The sequence below is a fragment of the Taudactylus pleione genome, unplaced genomic scaffold (genome assembly GCF_031769625.1).
Source record: "Taudactylus pleione unplaced genomic scaffold, aTauple2 ptg000711l, whole genome shotgun sequence".
In the NCBI taxonomy this organism is placed as follows: Eukaryota; Metazoa; Chordata; class Amphibia; order Anura; family Myobatrachidae; genus Taudactylus; species Taudactylus pleione.
The window spans coordinates 5292235-5315479 of NW_028285113.1; the positions used below are offsets into that span (position 1 = coordinate 5292235).

A 23245-nucleotide genomic window follows, 5' to 3' on the forward strand; every position below is an offset into this window, starting at 1 on the left:
GGAAAGGGAATGGAACTTGATGGAATGGAGCTAACCGGCAGGCCAGTCAGAGAAGGGGACAGGATTGAGTGAGGTACCAGGGCGGAGCTAAGATCTGTGAAATCAATGGTGTAAAACTATCGGATCTCCTCCATTGATTACAAAAACCATAGTTTCTGGCAACCGGTGCTCACCGCTAACAGGGCAGATACACAGAGACTAGTACTTTGTATCTGTGGTATGTTCAGCTTAAGCTGCTATTTGAATATAAATAGAATCAGATATCTGGAATGTAAGGGCACTGAGTGGGTGGAAGGGGCTGGTATGGAACGCAGGACTAGGTCTCTATAAAGGAAATGGAGTGAAGGCGAGACGTAACCACGGTACCCACAATGCCATGAGCATGACCCCTATAGCATAATAGGTACTTACTTAACAAGGGGGCGTACCCATGCTCCCTCAAGGATCCATGCCCACCCAGCAACAAGGCCAGACAGTAGTCTTGGCTGCCTGACTAGGATATCTATAGTGAATGGGAAGTCCACACACTGATAATTTCACAGTCCAACAAACTTTTTGGTAATTGACAGTGTGTGAATGGTAGAGACCTAAACTAGTAATCAGCCGATTAGTTTTACTAAAATCAGCCGCAGTCACGACATGCTCAAAACAGGTATATCTATAGTGTCAATTAATGGAAACAATCACAAGCATTAGGCTGAGCCATGGCAAATGCCAGAAGGGCCAATGGGCTGATGGGCAGGTCTAGCCACCTGAGGGCCTGCCCGAGCAGCTCCGCCTCCTGATGCTCCGCTCGGCCAGCATGCTGAGAAAGGAGAAGGACTAAGAAGTCCCTCAAATTGTAGCAACAACAGACCAGGTCGACCATAGCACACGCACAAAGCAAGCCCCGTATGGATCTCTTTCTCTGGCCTATTTAACAAATGGACAAATCAGAAGAAATTCAATTAAAAATGCTTGACTATTTAGTTAAAGACTGGCTTCTGAACACACCAGTATTCACAAATTTAGAATTGGAGAATGCGCTATTCCATCCCTATTCACCGGCAGCTCTTGTGCAGACGCCGAGACATAAGATCCCTGCGCGGTTATACACAATGTCTTATTTAAAGATACCTCTCATGGCTGACTATAAATAAATGGGTCGCTCGGGCATATCGACCAGATACACTCCAATTTGGAGAAATGCAAACTTTGAACCAGGGCATCAGAATGAAATTTTTCTTGAGTGGAGAGAAGCAGGATTAGCTCAGATTAGGGATGTATTTGATCCAGGGGGTGTGTTATATTCATTCCAACAAATTCAGGATAAATATGCTATATCACGCGCACACTTCTTTATGTATTTACAAGTTCGACATTACGCTCTCACGTTTACTTCTTCACTCGATCACTTGCCACCTTCGGATGATATAGAAATGTTACTTCATTATCTTAAAACTAACCCATACAGAATCAAACTACTATATATTGATCTTACATAGACTGATCAAACCAAAGTGTGGTCCACCACCTACGCAGCATGGACACCCTACTCAGAGGGACATTGTCTATCTGATTATGTTTTAAAATACTGTCCCAGTACGTTGAAGTATCTACGTGGCTCTTCAGAGCAGGAAACCCACATCAAATTCATTAACAAAGCATATAGATCCCCTGCACAGAGAAGCCAATTTGTCCCAGATGCAGTGGGGGACTGTCTGAAATGCAAGGCACAGAGGACCTCATTCAGAGTTGGTTGTTGCGGCCGCACGGTCGTACGCCACCGATGTTCGCTATACTGCACATGCGTAAAGTTCGCAATGCGCGTGCGCAAACTAGCCGCTACGATCAGAAATTTCTCTCTCCTAGAACACAGCCAGGTCGGTAGTTTGAGTGACAGAATGAGGCGTTTGTGGGTGGTAACAGGGGAAGGTGCTTGAAAATGGGGGAGTGGAGATCCGAACGCAGGCATGCCTAATTATGCGAACAGCGTTTTATGGGAGTGCATACGGTTTATGGGAGTGCATAATTAACAAAGTAGCGTCATGGCACATGTGACATGGGAGGTTTTTACACTGACATGATCGTAGTGCTTAAGAGAGGGTATGGTCAACCTTAAGCTCTATGACCAGTTCCGATGGTCTCGATTAATCCTTATATGGCCGGAGATGATGTGCAATGCGTACGAGAAGGGGGCATATTTTTTTGAATTCCGACTGCTTCCTCCCCTTGGTCGGCCAGCTACCGATCCAAACTTAGGGACGCAACTTGCGAGGGAATCATTTCAATATCCGGCCCCTTTTCCCGCACGACCGCTTCGACCGACTCTGAATGAGGTCCAGAGAGCTAACTTTTATCACTGCTTCTGGGGATGTAGGAAAGTATAACGTTATTGGAATAAAGTATTGAACTATATAAATGAAATACTGCAGCTGCGATTGCCTATGCATATTATACCTATGCTCTTCTGCAATTTTGATATATGGGTGCCTTTTTTGCAGAACCATAACAGGTCTTAAGTTTTTCCTTTTCTTACTGTCATACTGACGGTGGCGAAGAAATTGATTCTACGAATGTGATTAAAACCGGTAGCCCCATTATTATCAGCAGTTCAAACTAATCTGTTGGAGATTCTATACTTTGATATACGATCTATCTTCCCAGATATAGAGAAGGGAGTGGAGAGATTTTTTAAAAGATGGGGAATTTTTATTCAACACTTAAATGATTAATTACAATTTGACATAATGAAAGTATTTGAAAATACCACATGGTCTTTGAGTAGAAGACTGTCTGCCGCCTCATCATAGACAGATGGATATACCTTCTCTCCATCCCCCCCGTCTTCTTCTTAAACCAAATGAATGGGTCTACTGATGCTGCTAAAATGCGTGGATAATTTATAGAATTTATATAATACATGGATATACATCTATGGAACTATCGACTGTAACGAGGTATAGTTAAAATGTGAAATGGTGACCAGACGGGACCCCCTCCTTCCTCCCCTGTTTTACCTTCTATTTGTTTACATTGTTTGGATATTTTTGAGTATTTAAAAAGTGCTATGATTACAGCAAGATACTGTGACAATATAATTTGATGTGTTTTATTTACTCTTTGATTACATTATGTATTGCTGTATAGAATGATTTTGTCTCAACATGCATTTCTGTTGATATATGTAAACATTTTGCAAAAATTTTATAAAAAAGATTTTTTTTAAAAAATGCTTTACTATTTAAATTGAACATTTTTTTCATACGAGAATAATAAATAGCATTTTTTTAATAATATTTTTTAATTTATTTTTGCAAGTGAAATCCCAAGTCTGCGCCTGCGTGTATCAGCTAGCCAAGTTTGGCATATGTGAAATAGCTGTATTGGTACATTTAGAAGTGCTAGCTGATTATACTTACATCCGGGAGACCCCCCATGGACTCCTGGATGAGTGGGATGCCTTCCTGCATCCTGCCCTTTCCCTATTAATGGACAGTAGTGTGGGGGGGTATGATGACACATTTCTCAGTATGACGCATCACGCCAGGATTCGCAGGGCAATGATTACATGATTTGCATCTCAAAACCCCCCACCCCTGTCACTGGCCACCATCACTAGCGGATATATAAGACCGGCTAAGCACTTGCACGATATCAGCCCGATTAGGCCATATTGGAACGACAACTCGGGCATATTGTGCAGTGTGTATGCCCGATATGCACGCCCCGGTGGTCGCCTACGGTATCGTGTGTTTGGCCGGGCTGCACGGCCAATCACACGTTATTGCATGCGGCGCAATACATATTAATTAAGGACGGAACAAGTAATCGTTCTGTCGTTCATTAAATCGTGTAGACTGTAAAGGAAATCATGCGATGTCCTGGGTGAAGGCAAATCGCCCTGACCAAAGGCACGATTGCCGGTCGTTCAGGTGTGCACCCACCCTAAGTCTGTGTTTCTCTTTCTAGAGCACAATTTTGTTTGTGTAACAACTTGGGATAAAATGAGTGAATAAGAACATAAATATAGTATCCTAGACCGAAATCAGATATAAAAGTTAAATGGAAATAAAACAGTGAATACAAACATAATTAAAGTCACTTATTCAGTCTTCTGCATTCTCTCAGTTCATTACAAGCTATAATCATTTGGACATGTATAAATTTAGACAAGCATTTGCAATCATTTGTCTCATCTGAACCACAAATCCCCCTGAAAAGCAATTTCTGCAATAATAACCTTACTTATAATAACAAATAATAATAATAGTAACATCATCAGTAATCTTTATTTATATGGTAATTTTCTTCATCTGAAATCCCAAAGAACGCTGCAGATTCAAAATAACAGGTACAGTAATGTGATCAAACAGCAACTTCATTGATACAATATCTTCCAAAAACAAAGTAGTGAAAAATATAATGTAAAAATAAAAAGATAAACTGCTAGGCATAATTTATATTAATATTCTATGGCACTATTCACGTATAAAAAAAGTTTTAAATTAAATATTATTGTTATTACTTTCTCCCATTACATCTTCCATCACGCTGCAACATCAAAACATATTACTCAGGAACAGCCCTATGGCATTGCCCAAACCTTGCATTGCCTGTTAAAATAAAATAAACACATGAAAGAAAAAGCTTCTCCTAAGTGCTGATAGCCTAAACTGGTATTGGCAAAATCAGGGAAAGGATGAGAAGAAAATGGGTAAAACCAGCAATAGGCTGTAGCCGGTGCAAGATGTCTGGGGGTCCTAGGCAACACTTCACCCATCACCCCTGCTCCCTCCAATTCATACTATGCTACACATTACATAATATGCCACACAGCTATATCCCCAATTCATACTATGCTACACATTATATAATATGCCACACAGCTGTATCCCCAATTCATACTGTGCTTCATAACACTGCCCCCAGTTCATAATATACCACACAGCTGTATCCCCAATTCATAATAATGCTACACATCAATACTTCCAATACATAATATGCCAAATATTTGTGCCCCTAATGCATATGCCCCACACCTGTGCACCAAATTTACTGTATGCCACATAGTTGTGAATTATGCCAATGTCCCTATTACATGTCACACATGTGCCCCAAATTCTTTATATGCCTTACAGCTGTGCCCAAAATACATTATGCCACACATCTGTGCCACAATATATGTCAGCACCCATTAACCCCCCTCCACACACACTCACCCTGCCAGCATTTATTAACCCACCCACACATACACACTCACCCTGCCAGCATTCATTAACCCCCACACACATACATACACACTCACCCTGCCAGCATTCATTAACCCCCCCACACAAATACACACTCACCCTGCCAGCATTCATTAACCCCACACACACACACTCACCCTGCCAGCATTCATTAACCCCACACACACACATACACACTCACTCTGCCAGCATTCATTAACCCCACACACACACACTCACCCTGCCAGCATTCATTAACCCCACACACACACATACACACTCACTCTGCCAGCATTCATTAACCCCCACACACAAATACACACTCACCCTGCCAGCATTCATTAACCCCCACACACACTCACCCTGCCAGCATTCATTAACCCCCCCACACAAATACACACTCACCCTGCCAGCTTTCATTAACCCCACACACACACATACACACTCACCCTGCCAGCATTCATTAACCCCCACACACACACACTCACCCTGCCACCATTCATTAACCCCCACACACACACACTCACCCTGCCAGCATTCATTAACCCCCACACACACACACACTCACCCGGCCAGCATTCATTAACCCCCCACACACACATACACACTCACCCTGCCAGCATTCATTAACCCCCCACACACACATACACACTCACCCTGCCAGCATTCATTAACCCCCCCACACACACATACACACTCACCCTGCCAGCATTCTTTAACCCCCCCACACACACACTCACACACACTCACCCTGCCAGCACTCATTAACCCACACACACATATACACTCACCCTGCCAGCATTCATTAACCCCCCACACACACATACACACTCACCCTGCCAGCATTCATTAACCACCCCACACACATACACACTCACCCTGCCAGCATTCATTAACCCCCCCACACACACATACACACTCACCCTGCCAGCATTCATTAACCCCCCACACACACATACACACTCACCCTGCCAGCATTCATTAACCCCCTCCCACACACACTCACACACTCACCCTGCCAGCACTCATTAACCCACACACACATATACACTCACCCTGCCAGCATTCATTAACCCCCCACACACACATACACACTCACCCTGCCAGCATTCATTAACCCCCCCACACACACTCACACACTCACCCTGCCAGCACTCATTAACCCACACACACACATACACTAACCCTGTCAGCAATCAATAAAACCACCTCCACACACACTAAGCCACTCTGCATTCATTAACAAATACCCACACAAGCCCCCACCACCTACACACACAAGTCGCCACCCCCTACACACCCACCCACCCATTAATCCTCTCTCCTCACCAAAAGGTCATAGCATACCTTACAAGGCTCCATTCAGCAGCAGCAGCTCCTTGTGTTGTCTAGAGCGGCGGAGCTTCTTATGTGATTGGCAGGTTGGCACCCGGGAGGAAAGGAGAGGACTGGAGGAGAGAGAAGGGGCAGCCACCACTGCTACAGACTCAACCGCACTAACAAGTTAGAGTGCAGTGACGAGGGCTGGGAGAGTTCCTGCGTCAGCCTTGGTCATCAGTAGTCCTGGCCGGGACTGTAATGGACATCCGTCTTTTTTTTTTTTTGTGGACTCGGCATTGCCCTCCAGTGGCAGCTGCCTAAAGCTGCCCAATGCCGCCTAAAGGGCTGGTGTCACTATAGCCATAGTTTGGTCATCACTGGATTGTTTTCCATACAGGGATCAAGAGTGCAAAAAAAACTGTGTCCCACCTTCTGATAGCCAGTGGCGTAACTACCATGGGTGCAGGGGGTGCGGCTGCTATGGGGCCCGGACCAACCCGGGGCCCAGCCCTCCCCCTGCACCTAAGGTGCCAGGCCTCTGGCCGCGGCCTTTCCTCCGCACCCTCCTCACTCCGCCTCTGGCTCTCCCCATTGACTGATACTGAAAGAAGGCGTGGTCGCCTCCTCCCAACATTAGTCAGTGACTGGGAGAGAAGGTGCGCCTGCCATGCACAACGCGACCATGGATCAGGTAAGTGGGGGAGTAAGGAGGGTGCGGGGGGGGGCCACAGGCCAAGGGGGGTCCACGGGACGAGAGCAGGGGCGGTAGCCTGAGAGGGGGGTATGTAAAATGTATTGCTTTGGTGCCCCCTGTAAATATAGTTACGCCCCTGCTGATAGCAATATATTTTATTGGGGTTGGAGTGGGAGTGGGTGTCCTGTATGGATAACATAGGTATCCAAGTTGCATGCAGCAGAGGAATATCTCCAAACCTTCCCCACCTCCCTTCGCATTGGGACTGTCCCGCCAAGATCAGGATTTTGGGAGGCCTTCAGTGCATTATACTCATCCAATTTGACGGTCTATATAAATTGTGAAATAAAAGAGGAGGGGGGATTCCATTAGGAGGAAATGGTACGTTTCACATCACGGTATGGGGGTCATTCAGACCCGCTCGTGAGCGTCAGTACGCTCACAAGCGAATCGATGTTCCCCACTGCGCATGCGCGCGACGGAGGGAGCTCCGTCGTGCGCATGCGCGAGACCCGAGGAGCAACGGGCTTTCCATCGCTCCGGGTCTCACACCAAAGGGGGCGTGCTGTCGATGTTGATTGACAGCACGCCCCCTTATGGTGGGCGTGCCTGCCAGACGGAGGCGTTCCCATGGGAACGCCTACCTGAAGCCGGCCCCTCTGACATCACTAGTGATGTCAGTGGGAGTGATTTTGGCTCTGATAGAGCCAAAATCACTCCAGGGCAGGTCACCCACAGCCATACGAGCGGCCAGGAGGCCGCTCCATTTTCATGGAGGAGGGCCCTGATTCAGAGCGAGCGCTCTGGTCAGAGCGTTCAGCTCTGAATCAGGCCCTATGTTTTTCTCACAAACTAAAGGTGTGCATTAACAAACTATTAAATTGTGTCATTTTGCCTATATTTGTTCATACATCCAAATGGGGTGAAAACATCTGTAAAGGGCAGAGTATAATACAGAACATGAAATATACACCTCCTCACAGGTAAAAACGCTGACAAATGTGGTTTATTTCCAGTCCCTGTACAGCAGAACAGGGCGAGTGAGATGGATATTGATGTGGACGGGCTTGTTGGTGTGGGGAATATATGAAATATATGTAGATATTCTGTTTATTCTTTCAAATAGAATAGAGTACACTATACACATCCTTACGGTTTCCTGTAAATACAATAGCTGCATGACTGGGATGGGTATGTGTGATTGACAGTGTAACCGTGTCGGCTTTAGAGCTTTAAACATGATAATAAAGCACCATGTTTAAAGTTTTAAAGCCGACACGCAGGGTTGGTGACTTTCTGGCTGCCCCTTCCGGGAGGGGGCAGCCAGATCGGCATCACAGGTGGGTGTGGCTGGCATTGAGAAGTGGAGCAGGCTGTGGCCATGCGATCCCGTCTTTTGTCCCCGCCCCCACTACAGAATGCAGAGATTACCGCCATTGTGAAGCAGGGGACAGGGGACAAAATGACGTGATGCAGCGGGAGTCGCGTCACTGCCCCGGGGGATTCTCTTGTAAACGCGGCGGGGGAGGGGCGGCGGAGAGGTCGGCAGCCAATTTTTGGGAGGCTCTCGGCCGAATCGGGAGGGTAGGCAAGAATGGCTCTGCATCGCATTAGTACCATGCCGGCATGGTGGGTTTGACATCATGCGGTCGTTCTTCTCATTATTGACATTGTTAACACAACAATATAGAGCGCACACACTATGCAATCTTCCGAACGGCAGCATGATATACTGTAGCATGTCAGGAGATTGTACCAATTTACCATTTCTCCTGTACACTATGGGCTTACAATTCAGATGGTGGGGCAATAATAATCGCGACCATCGCCAGGCCGCCTGCAAAAGCTGTGGGTGGTCACCCACAGCTTAGCGAGCGGCTTGAAGGCAGAAAAGAATACAAAACCCCGCCTCTGAATCAGGCCCCAGGGCTAATGCGATCACTTTACTTTCAGTTCCTGGGGGCGGTCACGCTACTGCACATGCGCGGTCTGCTGACTGCCCAAGAGTAAGCGGAAAGTGCTGGAGGGCGGATCCAAAGGCTCACTCTCCCAGTAATAAAAAATATAAAAAGGCCCATCTTTTATTCCTGCAAAAATAAGAATATAAAAATGTCTTCTGAACAAAATAACCACCATGATAACTAGCCTTCTTTAAGAATGTTCTTTTCTTATATATGATGTAGCAGAAGCACTAATAGTTGTTTTTTTACCCAGACAAGGCCTTGTTGGCTCATATAGCCTAAATGAGCAATAGCTGGCCATCAGTGGCGTAACTAAGGGGGATCGAGCAGGGAGTTTGCCCTGGGCGCCGTATGACCGGTGGCGCGCGGGGGTGTGTGTGTGTGTGTGTGTGTGTGCTGCCGGCCACGGTACCGACCGGCCCTAGTTAGGCAGTGTAGCGCCGACCGCAGTGTGTGCGGTCAGCGCTACCCATTTACAAAGGACCGGCGCTAGGCTTCCCTGCGTCGGTCCTTTACTGCACAGCCGAGACCTTCCCTCTCCCTGAGCGCTTACCCAATAGCGCCAGGAGGAGGGTGAGAGGCGGGCGGTCTCAGGCTGTGCAGTAACACACACATCGCCGCCAGAGCGGCAGCGATGTGTGTGTTAACCAGCAGCCAATGAGAGTCAGACAGACTCTCATTGACTGCTGAGCTCCCACTGCAAGAGCCGGCTCCATTCCGGCTCCTGCAATGAGTAATGGGAGAGACATCATGATGTCATGACATCTCTCCCATAATGCAGAGCGCGCCAGCCCGGGAGGACTGACGTGCGGTGCCGGGAGCAGTGGCTGGAGCCGGAGCGTGGATTCAGGTAAGTGTAATTTGTTTTATTTTTTTTTACTTGTGTTGTGTGTCTGCACATCAGGGGGGCACCATTACAGGGGAAGACCACTACTGGGGACACCATTACAGGGGGGGAGCACTACTGGGGGCACCATAACTAGGGGGAAAACAACTGGGGGCACCATTACTGGGGACTACAACTGGGGACTACAACTGGGGGGGACTACTATTGGGGGCACTGCATCGGGAGGGGGGGGACTACTACTGGGGGCACTATATAAGGGACTTACTACTAGGGGACTACTACCGGGGGCACTAAATAGGGAGGAAAACTACAGGGGGCACTGTATAAGGGGCACTGGATTGGGGGGGATCACTGCTGGGGGCCTGCATAAGCGGGACCACTACTGGGGGCACTGCATAAGGGGGGGGGGGACTACTGCTGGGGGCACTATATAAGGGGCTTACTACTAGCGGCACTGCATGGGGGGACCACTAGGGGCACTAAATAGGGAGGAAAAGTACAGGGGGCACTCTATAAGGGGCACTGGATAAGGGGGATCACTGCTGGGGGCCTGCATAAGCGGGACCACTACTGGGGGCACTGCATAAGGGGGGGGGGGACTACTGCTGGGGGCACTATATAAAGGAGCACTGCATAAGGGGGACCACTACTGGGGGCACTTCATAGGGGGGGCACTGCATAAGGGAGACCACTACTGGGGTACTGAATAAGGGGAACCAATGAGGGGCTGCATAAGGGGGACCACTACTGGGGGCATTGCATACTGGGGGTACTGTATAAGGGAAACTAATTGGGGGCTGCATAAGGGGGACCACTACTGGGGGTACTGTATAGGGGGCACTACTATGGGCCTGCATAAGAGGGACCACAACTGGGGACATTGCATACTGGGGGTACTGTATAAGGGACACTACTGGGGTTAAGGTGCATATGGAAAGGAATGTTCAGAGTGACGATAAAGGGGTGTGTCATGTTGACACGCCCCATTTTTAAGTGGGCACGCGCATGCCTTTGGCGCATGCACATGGGGGGGTGCTCCATTTTTACATTTGCCCTGGGCTCCAAATACCCTAGTTACGCTACTGCTCGCCATCTCCTAAACAGTCTTCCTCTGCCAAGCAAATCAGAAGCTTTGCAAAAAATCCCCATAATTCTCCCAAGCTTCCGATTGGCTTGCTGAGGATGGGAACACAATTATGATTTGCAACACCGACACTGTGCACAATATAATTCCTGAGATTTCCCACTATCCAATTATACAGTACTTTGGATATCTATTCAATAGGAGAATTGATCTTGCAAACAAATTACATCATTACCTTTTTCAGTAAACATACTATGGTTTATATTATTCGAATGTCTGTATTCAAAATTGGGGTTTTGCAAAGAGCAAAAAAAATAGAAGACTCTTGAGTAGGGGCGCACTTTAAACATAAACTGATTAGGATTTTAAAATAGAATTTTATTTTATTTTTTTTTCCCATAAAATAATAAAAGAACTATATGAGATCTGTGAATGTGACCTTTTCTTTTTAAAGAGAAAAAAAAATGTTTATAACCAATGTTTAAATAATATATATGAGTGGATTATAAGAGTGTAGACTCAAGGATACACAATATGTAGAGGTCATTCTCTTATTATCCACTAAGACATAAGGTGAAAATAAAGATAAAAATCTCAGCTTTGTAATTATGATTAAAAAATTGCTCTGAGAGAAATTCCAACGCAGCGTCCATATTTCCTATAAATGACAGCAATTCTAGTATGCCTCAACCTAGTGTGTTATGACCGCAATTTCTAGTTGACAATAAGTCCTGAAATAAGGGATCCTAAATCACCATGTACATAAACCACATCAGATGCCAAATATTCTCATATAGTATATAGGGGGAGATGAACCCTGGAGAAAAATAAGGTACCAACCAATCAGCTTCTGTCATTTTTCAAATAATGGCAGTTAGAAGCTGATAGGTTGGTACTTTGGGCCTGATACAGACCCGCTCGCAAGCGCTATGCGCTCGCAAGCGGGTCGATGGCAGGGCAGTGCGCATGCGCCGCGTGCGCACTGCGCGTGTGCGAGCCCCGGATCGAGTGAGAAATTCACTTGCTTCGGGGCTCGCTACAAACGAGACGGCTGTCGATGTTGATCGACAGCTCGCTCCGTTTTGTAGGCGGGTCGGGGGGGTGGCTGACCAAACGGAGGGCCGTTGAGCTTCCACCTGCTGCAAACACCTGCAATCAAAAAACAATTCGGGCATACTTGGGGACCCCCCCGAGAGTCAAGTTCGCTAGTTTTTAAGTTTGTACCCCAACATTTATTTTTTTTGCCCCCTTTTTCAGAGTCAATTTTTGGGGTGTCCTTAAGTTTTTTTTTTATACAGATTACCTTTGGGGGACGTCCTGAAGGCTGCACGGGGGTTCCCGCAACGTTGTACCCCAAAACCCCAATTCTGCACTTTTTTCAACCTGCCATCGATAAGCGATACTTTACCGCCTAGTACATTGCATTGACGGCTAGGTGGAAAGTCTTTCAAATTTAATACGGGGTAAAACCAAAACAGGCGATAATGACGTCATCGGTGGAAACTTAATGCGGATCCGGACTTAACGCTACAAATTGCATACGGGCCTTACAGTTAAAGATAAATTATTAGACTAAAAACTGACTTAAGAATTGGACATTGGAGCACTTTTATTCATAAAACATATCAGTAAATAGACTACCAACATTTAAAATAATGTCCTTAGGTCATCACACCTTCATCCATTAATAAAAGTAATTTTTCAGAAAATTGTTACATAACACCTTTATCCACTCACCTCTTTAAATATAAGGCAAAAGTGTTAATTAAAGCCAGGACCGGATTAGGTCTTGTGGGGGTCTCGGGAGAACTAAGTTGCGGGGGCCCTTGTCCCCCTCCAATACAGCCACAGCGCCCCTCCCCTGTTGACCCTCTCACAGACCCCCTCTGTCTCTTTGGCACAATGCGTCTCCCTCCCCAGCGCTCAGCCCCCCACACTTACCTTATTTGTTTTCCGGCTGCTCACTGCAGCACAGCTCCTCGGCTGCCTGCTCTCCTGCAATGGGTGCCACGCTGAGTGATGTCATGACGTCACGCACGCTGCATTGATTAAACAAGATAAACTTTATTGCATCAGTCACTGGCACCGCTGGTTCAATAAAGTTACTGAGCGCTGCGGATCCCCGGACTGTCCCCTTACAGGTACAGTATCTCCCTGCGCCCTGCTGATCATACAGCAGCGCAGGAAGCAGTCCACCTGTGCCCCTAGACCCCCCGTCCCCGGGTATGTGTGTGGGGGCTCCGGGACGACTGCCCCTGTCCCCCCCCCCCCCCTTAATCCGGCCCTGATTAAAGTATTTGCATCTGGCACATGGATGCTAATTATATATATATATATTTTGTTTGTGTTATATTCAGCAGTCTTACTCATATTAACAACACAAGTCTAATACACAATGTGGTAATATTGGCAACAAACAGGCTGTCATTCATACGTGGCCAAATGACCTCATCTAATTCAGATAATGCAACAGTTGTATTCAGTTGTTATATTATTGACTAAATGTGCATAGAGTAGTGACACACATATACAGTCCATACCTCACTGTTTCTTCTGTCAGCTACAGTACTATGCTAAGATTGACAGGCTGATTAGAGAACAGTGGGGCAGTGTTTCAGAAAAAACAGTCACACTAGGTACCAATAAATCCTATGAGGGAGTTAGATGACCCCTGGTGCCACAGGTATTGCAGAGGTCAAATGCACCCAGGACAGATGGGCACACCACTTGAAGGAAGGGAGTAGAATGTTATCTCAGTGTGTGGTAAAATGGTGCGTAATTAGCGCAGTACTGGACAGGGGTCCCAGATCTCCTGGCTAGAACCTGGAAGCTGACACGCGTTTCGCCAATAGGTTTGATCAGAAAAGTCGCCCCTTGTGATCAAGCTTATCGGCAAAACGCACCAACACCCTTAAACATGCACGTATGCATATTTTCCCGTGACTGGCTCAGCAAAGTTAAGCCTTACCACTCCTGGCCAGTATTGCTGTGGAAAGATTTTACTGATAAACAGGAACATAGCTAGATTTAGAACCTAACCCCCCCCCCCGCGGCTGTCCGCAGCAGCGCCCGGGATCACTTCGATCGGAATGCCGGGCACCGGTTTACCAGCGTCGTAAAATGACAGGCGTCTAGATTTAGACGCCTGTCATTTAACCCTCGCCGGGATAAAGCAGTCTGGAAGCCGGCTGTCGGGTTTACGTCCACCGGCTTCCCAACTGCATACCCACAAGAGTTATTTAGTGGAAAGAGCAGATTCTCCTACAGCACAAATTAGAGATATGAGTGAGGCGCCTACATTGCTGATCAACAGTAATTGCAGCTGACTGCATACATTGTGCATGCACTGAAAATATTGTATTTCTGCTTTATCATATAAAAATTGTTATGTGGGTGAAACAATAACCATATAAAGGAAGTGATTATAAATGATCGGATGGTTTGCCATTTCCATATTAAAGCTGTTGTAAGTTCATATCGCGTCAGACTGTCGGGCCGCGGTTTGTGAGGCTGGCGCACAAGTGGCCATTATGCCATGTCATACTGTGCAGTAACTTTATATTGTAGCGCTGGCCTAAGAAGGATCAGTACAATCCGCTCTAGAGCAAGAGCCCAGTATAATGAAGTGTTTTCTTTCCATCGTCACGGACCTGTTTTATATCCAGCGTCCCTAATACTGACAAAAGGAAAATATTTTGCAGGCCAACCCACTAGGGGTAAGACTTTCCAGAAACCTCAAGTGTGACTTAAATTACCAGGACATTAAAAACCACATCCCCCGCTGCATCTTCTGTCTCCATCACCATGTATGGTAGAGAGCTATTTCCACAGAAAGTCTCCCCCGGTTTTACCTAACAGCGATTTCTAAGGATTGAGGCAAATTGAGCAGGTGGTATCATCCACACAATCTCCATTCATTACCACGTCAGCATATTCAGAATTTATATACATGCCCGGCGTCTTCATTGACTAGACTGAGGCCAGCTCAGACTGAGGCACTGATTTATACATTCCAGGAGAGACGTAATTCATTTCTGAGCTCTATTGCACATTTCACAACTACACGAAATGCGATTCTGGAGATAAATTTACAGTTAAGTGGGGTTTTTTTCTGCTTAATTTCCCCTCATCTAATGAATGCACTACTCTCAGTACATTTGCCAGCTGATGTTTTCATCCACTAAATCCCATAATGCAGTGATTACTATTGTTAGTATAATAGCATAATATAATTAGACAAAAGAACCAATTATGAAATTCAGTTTATTTACAGTAGGTAAAAAAATTCTCTCTTTCCCAGTGCAAGATTAGCAACAGGGCAGGAGGGGTGGTCACCCAGGCGCAGAGAGGGGCTCCGCACATAGCTACATCACCAGTGTGGAGACCACTGTGGAATAATGTGAGCTGGGGTTTTTGTGTGGCAAAATATGAACTGGGGGCACTACAGCGAGTTTAACACATCTGTGGTGTCGGGAGTATTTGTTTAAAAAAAACAACACCAGCATATCAATATAAATAATTTTATTGGTAGGGACCCCTACAAGTTAGTTGCCCTGGGGCCCCACGCACACTTTAATCTGGACCTGCTCTTTCCACACTGGCAGAGATAGATGTATAGATAGATGTATAGATAGATAGATAGATAGATAGATAGATAGATAGATAATTGATATGAGATAGATTGATCGATAGATAGTTAGTTAGGATGTGGGTGATATAGTGCATTGATACTAGTACCAGTATGAGATGCAACAAGTCCCAGTAGTACAGTACATCACTAGCTGTGTTTTAGCTCTGCATATTGTATGTAACCAAACAATTCTCCTAATATTACAAATTTCACATGACTGACATTTTCATATCAATGGCTATTATGTATATTCCCCATACAATAGACATACACTAAGGCACGGTGAGCTGGTTACCTGCTTGCATACCATTAATGATGCATCAATGAGGGAATGGCTGTTTACCAAAGAAATGCACAATTATATTATTTGCTATTGAATTCAATTGATAACTTATGTTCTAAAAGCAACAATAGAAATCTATATATCCAATCATCTTTTCTACAACTGTTCTAGCTAACGTGTCCACTGTGGCAAGACCTGGTTCTTACAGATGCTGTCAGCATGTCTGGCAGGGCAAGCTTAGATTTGTAGTTCCACAACAGCTGGAAGAGCGCAAGGTGCCTAAAGCGGATGTAGAGAAACTAGTAGTTACACGTATCTATATTGACCACAGGCATATACAATATATATATAGCAGACTTGCACTTACATAGGATAATATCCATAGTGGTGTAAAGAGTTCTGTTCCCCATCCTCCGCCTCCATGAACAGGTAATCCTGACTCTCATGCCTGGCCGCTGTGATGGGACAGTTGTTATTCCTTGTCACATAAGGTTCACAGTGGCTCATGATAATTCCAGGAATTCTCTCCTTAAACTCTGCTCCCTTGCACAGGCACACAGTAACAGATGCCTCAGTGTCTCAGCTTCCCCCAGCTGTGAGGCTGCTTCATCCGCAGAAATAGGAATGATGCTCCCTGTATTCCTGAGACAAGGAGCAGAGGCAATCTCTGCTTCTCCAGAAGACCCTGCATGCTTTATTGTACACTGATCTGGTCCCCCAGCTCCAGTTTTGTGACTCTGTCACTTGACTCCCTCTAGTGGCAGAAAGCAAGAGTGGAAGCTGGAAGAAGCTTTTCCTGCCATGCCTGACCATAGGATTGTCTGCAGCTGGTAATTCTCTAAAATCTAATTGCTCATTATAGTTTTCCATCATCTGTCCAATTTTTTTATTTTTTTTATTATAGAGCTAGGTTTGAAAATATTTTTTTTTAATTTTTTTAGTCTTCAGTCACAGCTGCTCAATAGATTCAGAATAAATGACTAACAAAATGTGCCATCAATCTAAATTTTGCATTGTGATTGTATTATAAGCAAACAAAACACACAAACATAGCCGGGATCAGGGGATGGGGGAGGGAGTAACGGTGCCTAGAATCCCTATATAAATTACAATGACTGATTAAGATTTGGAGAAATCTGTTGCATTCTATCTAGAGCAATTATCATACCCCTTCTATGCAGGGGAGTGTGATTTGCAGGTTTATTCCAGAGCAGGATGTATATATAATGTTGGTGACATATGACATACAGTATGCAGTGATTGAAGAGTATGTACTATATTATAGATAGGATATCAATATTATGCGGAAGGAAAAAGTTACAATGTGTTCTGCCAAAATTCTCTTCTTGGCCCTGAGAAATATTCACTAGCCACTATATTCAACTCGAAGGTGTATTTACTAATGGGACAGGGAGTGCAATGCAAAACGGGCCCCTGGGTCCAGGGCATACTTGACTACTTTTGGAAACCACTTTGAGGGAGATTGTAGAAAGCGACACGCGTAGCGCGTCGCGCAGTTTTGGGGGCGTGGTCTGCTCCACCCAAAGGGCGTGTCTAACTCCACCTATGGGTGTATACCTATTTCCTATAATCTGATACCCTAGCTCCCCCACTGACATTAATATCTGTCTCACACACACACACACACACACATTACTAGATCTCACTACATACACACACATTACCAGATCTCATTACATGCACACACACACTACCAGATGTCACTACATACACACACACACATTACCAGATCTCACTACATACACACATTACTAGATCTCACTACATACACACACATTACTAGATCTCACTACATACACACACATTACTAGATCTCACTACATACACACACATTACTAGATCTCACTACATACACACACATTAGTAGATCTCATTACATGCACACACACACACACTACCAGATCTCACTACATACACACACATTAGTAGATCTCACTACATACACACACATTACCAAATCTTATTACATGCACACACACACTACCAGATCTCACTACATACACACACACACACACACACACACACACACACACACACACACATTACCAGATCTCACTACATACACACACACACTAAAAGATCTCACTACACACACACATTACTAGATCTCACTACATACACACACACACACTACCAGATCTCACTACACACCATACTTGCCTACTTTTGGAAACCACTTTGAGGGAGATTGTAGAAAGCGACACGCATAGCGCGTCGTGCAGTTTTGGGGGCGTGGTCTGCTCCACCCAAAGGGCGTGTCTAACTCCACCTATGGGTGTATACATTCCTATAATCTGATACCCTAGCTCCCCCACTGACATTAATATCTGTCTCACACACACACACACACACACACACACATTACCAGATCTCATTACATGCACACACACATTACCAGATCTCACTACATACACACACACACATTACCAGATCTCACTACATACACACACACACATTACCAGATCTCACTACATACACACACACACATTACCAGAACTCACCACACACACACACACTTACATGAGTAGATATAGGGAGTAGGGACTGACCTGCTGTTGCTGCTGGGAACTGCTGGGAGAGCAGAAGGACCCGGAGGAAGACCCCATCAGCTGCCGGCTGCCCAGAGTAGTGCCCGCTGACAAGAAGACTGCTAAGGAGCCTGCTGCCAGGACCAGAGGGAAGGAGTCAGCATCGCAGAGGACTTCATGCTGCTGCTGACGCCCATAAATAGGAAGGCCCCGCCAAGGAGACTGGAGGGACAGCCTGACAGCCGCAGGCAGAAGAAGGGCCAGCCCCTGAAGAGGACCAAGAGGACCCTAAAAGGACCAGCACCACCTTGCATGTGGGTAGAAGGGGCCACCACTGTCGCGTCTCCTGCTGAAGCCTCCGTCAGAGAGGTACTGTGTAAATAGACGGCCACCGCTGTCCATAACCCCACGGTGGCCGGCCTTCACGTCACCCGTTGTGAGTGACATCTCCATTTGTAGGCTCCGCCCGTTGCGCACACGCAGTGCTAATTTTAAAGGGGTCGATAGAAAAACCGGGAGTAGTGGCAATGTTTGCGGGACAGCGGGAGCCTGAGGTGAAAATCGGGAGGCTCCCGCTAAAAGCGGGAGGGTAGGCATGTATGGTCCAGGGCATACATGCCTACTGTCCCGGAATTCGTGAGAGGCTCCCGAATTTTCCCGGTAACCCCCCGCACCCTGGTAGAGTAGGCGTTTCTCCTACATTATGCCCACTTCCTAGTGAAGTGGGCAGAATGGGGAGAATATCCGCGGCGATCGCGGGTCCCTATGTAGGGGGCAGGGCTTAGTGACGCGATTCTTCAAGAATCATGTTATTTAGCCCCGGTCCCTATTTAAATTTGTGTCAACTGCATCAATATACCGTGAAGGGGGCGGGGCTTAATGACCCACCTGCTTCTCCCAGGGGGAGAAGAAAAAAAAAAGTAGGCAAGTATGGTCCAGGGGGCCTTGCAGCGTACACCCTGCACACAGAATAAACCTAGCTTGTGCCTGTAATCAGGTTCCCCCTTCCTCCTCTGTGGCGCTATTTTCCCTAGTGATATTCAGAAAGATGGTGCCGCGCAGGGAAAGCAAAGTCTCTTGCATTGTGCCAAATCTTGTGGGCATGCGCCATCTTCCCGAATATCACTGGTGCCGCGGAGTAGGGTGTATTGCTGCTCAGTAAAGGGGGCCACCTGCAGATAGGCCCCCTTGGGCGTTAATATGCTCCTGATTCAGCTACTTTACCTCTGTAAACATGAATAGTACAAATTCATAGGCACAGTCTCAAGAATTATTATTCTATTTCCTTTTCCTCTTTGGACAAATGAATGAAGAACTGGCAAAATGTAACATAGACTGCTTGGGTTTTTTAGAGGTTTATTCAATAACTCCTACTTTGAAATCTGTTCCATTTTTATCTCATCTAAATATAATGCTTGTTAAGTAAATGACAGTCATACTCTGAAGCAATATTTCCTAGGTGCAATATAACAGGATTAGTGTTCATTTCCACAAGTGGATGAGGCGCCGGATCTTGTGACCTGGGCTATACCAGCTCTTGTTTGCCACATACTCTACAAACATGAAATCTACTGTTCCCAGAAGTAGATCCCCCTTATGCCGGCCATGCATCTAATCCCAGATTCATTGACTCTGTTCTGGGCTGCCGATCAGCGATTGTTTGGGGATCTGCAAAATACAACATGTTAAAAATCCCTACATCGAGAAACAGGGAGCAACTTGCTTCCGGGAGCAAACCATGTTGCAATGCAAGGGGTGCAAATGCATTTATTTTATTTTATTTTGCATGCAGGGAAAATACTGGCTAATCTCTAACTAGGTATGAGTGTAAGCCAGGACAGAGGGTACAGGGAAAGCTACTGAAATGAAGGTGCAACATGAACGGGAGCAGTTTTAAAAGTTTGCATACAAGAAGTTTTGACATTGTTCAGTCTGTAGTGTTGTTATTACACATTGTCTAGGTGAGTGCAGTGCGATGACTGTTAGGTAGAGCTGGGTACACATTGAACAGATATATCTGCAGATGATGGTCGTTCATACACACTGAACGACCATCAACTGTGTCCCGCCCCTTCTCCGCGGCCTCTGCTGCAAATGTATGTGCGGTTGGCAGACTGCCCAGACACACTGCCCGATGGACAGATATACACTATATGGACAAAAGTTTTTGAATTGCGGTGTTTCAATCAAACCCATTGCCACAGCTGTATAAACTGGTTCGCGCATACGCACTGCGATGCGTACGCATGTGCAGAATATGCAAACATCGGCTGGCTGCGTGCAAACGCTTCCTAGCAAGCAGGTCTGAATCGGGTCGCCAACACTCCGCTAATTCCATAGCTGAAGAGTTCCAAACTTCCACTGTCATTAAAGCACAAAAGCTGTGCGGCGGGAGCTTAATGGAATGGGTTTCCATGGTCCAGCAGCTGCATGCAAGCCTCACATAACCAAGTCCAATGCCAAGCGTTGGATGGAGTGGTATAAAGCACACTGACACTGGACTGTGGAGCAGTGGACACCTGTTCTTTGCAGTGATGAATCACACTTCTCTGTTTGGCAGTCAGATGGGCGAATCTGGGTTTGGCGGATGGCGGGATGACATTACCTGTCTGACTGCCTTGTGCCAACTGTGAAGTTGATAATGGTATGGGGCTGTTTTTCAGGTTTGGGCTAGGCCCCTTATCTCCAATGAAGGGCAATCTTAATGCTTCAGCATACCAAGACATTTTTGACAATGTTATACTTCCAACTTTGTGGCAACAGTTTGGGGAAGGCCCTTTTCTTTTCCAACATGACTGTGCCCCAGTGCACAAAACAAGGACTATAAAGACCTGGTTTGATGAGTTCGGTGTAGAAGAACTTGAATGACCCGCACAGAGCCCTGACCTTAACCCTATCGAGCACCTTTGGGATGAACTGGAATGGAGATTGCGAGCCAGGCCTTCTCGGCCAACATCATTGTCTGACCTCATAAATACTCTACAGAATGAAGGGGCACAAATTCCCACAGAAACAACTGAAAATCTTCTGGAAAGCCTTCCAAGAAGAGTGGAAGCTGTTATAGATGCAAACGGGGGACCAACTCGATATTAATGTATATGTACTTGAATACAATGTCATTACAGTTCCTGTTGGTGTAATGGTCAGGCGTCCGAATACTTTTGTGTCACGCTCGGCTCCAAGGAATCCTCTACTGAGGAGTTGAAAGCTGGGGTCCTGGGTTGAGGAAGGAATCGGAGACGAGGGGCCTGAATGTAGGTTCTCCTCATCCACAAGTATTGGATATTGACGAGACCTGACTAAAGGCGCTGAGTCTAACCTGCCTGAAGGTGTTCACCCCTCCAAGCGGGATATGGGTTTAGCTGCTCCCGACAAGCAGGTCGCGGCCCTTTGGTCAGGTATCCAATACAAGTGGGAACCAGAGAGAAATACACCACTATGGCCCAGAGAGTAGTACTTTGGAGAAGTACTCGATGGTGTGTACTGTGTACACAGTGTGCAAATCCAGAGGCACCGGGAGATGGTTGGGGCAATCTGTACACAGTGGACTGTACTTTTTACACTAAGTTAGACTCTAGATACACCGGAAGATGGTTGAGTCATTTGTACACAGTGGTATGTACTTTGTACATTATGTGTGATTCAAGATGCACCGGAAGATGGTTGGGAATTTGTACACAATGGTGTGTACTTGTACACAAGGTGCGACTCCAGACGCACCGGCATATGACTTGGAATTGTACAGAGGGATGTACAGTGTAAATTATGTGCGACTCCAGATGCACCAGAAGATAGTAGCGGAATGCTACAGCAATAACTAGATAACGAGGAACAGGAACCTGGAACAGAATAACCAACAGCAAACACTGGAAGTGACGATGTTGCACAGGCAACATCCTGGTGTCCAGAGCTTAGTTATATACCCTACAGTGAACACAGAAAAAAGGGTTTTGCCCCCCCCCCAGCACACTGTATCAAAATCAAAAATACTTAAATTTTACATGATAATAGAGATTCAGAGGTATTAGTTACATACATTTGCAAATATATGAATAAGCGCCAGGTCAATCGTCAAGGCTCCTATATACTGGCGTCCCTAACATTAAGGGGTTCACGTCCGAGAAGCAAGGCACCCAAAAAAAATTGAGCCAAGGACCATCCACAGGGCACCACACGAAAAAAGGAAAAAAGGTGATAGTGAAGTGTAAAGAATAGATGTGTAAGGATAAATCAATAAGTGTTAATGAAATGTGAAAGAATTAAAATGACATAAATAATATACAAACAATTAGAGAAGTGATAAAAATATTCTATGTGAATTAAATGGTGATGCCATGAGAAAGGTCCAGCCAGTACAACCCCGGGGGCCCCACTCCCAAACGCTCACCCCAAAATAATTATTGCTACATAATAGTAGCACCCACTCTGGGTCATATAATTACAATTGGTGTACTGCATGATAACAGCACATGTATGAGCTGAGAGCTAACTTACCTTGGAGGTACCCCAAAAAACCTCCACATGGCACTATAAGGATCAGCACCTCCTCCTAGTGCTGACTCCCTTCATGCCTCTCCAAACTGCAAACAAAAAATATGGTAGTTGCTCAAATCAGCTTAATGACATACCACGGGTGCTTGTAAAGGGCAGGGTTTACACTGAACACA

General features: G+C 45.9%; 1 protein-coding gene across 1 annotated transcript in view; it reads right to left on the bottom strand.

Moving 5' to 3' along the window:
- Positions 1 to 16675, bottom strand: part of TRPC6 (transient receptor potential cation channel subfamily C member 6) — a 207613-nt gene extending 190938 nt beyond the window's left edge. Inside the window, exon 1 of the mRNA XM_088456733.1 lies at positions 16397 to 16675. Coding sequence (XP_088312859.1) covers positions 16397 to 16536 — 140 coding nt within the window. The 5' untranslated portion in view covers positions 16537 to 16675. The remainder of the gene's footprint in view (positions 1 to 16396) is intronic.
- Positions 16676 to 23245: the final 6570 nt, after the last annotated feature.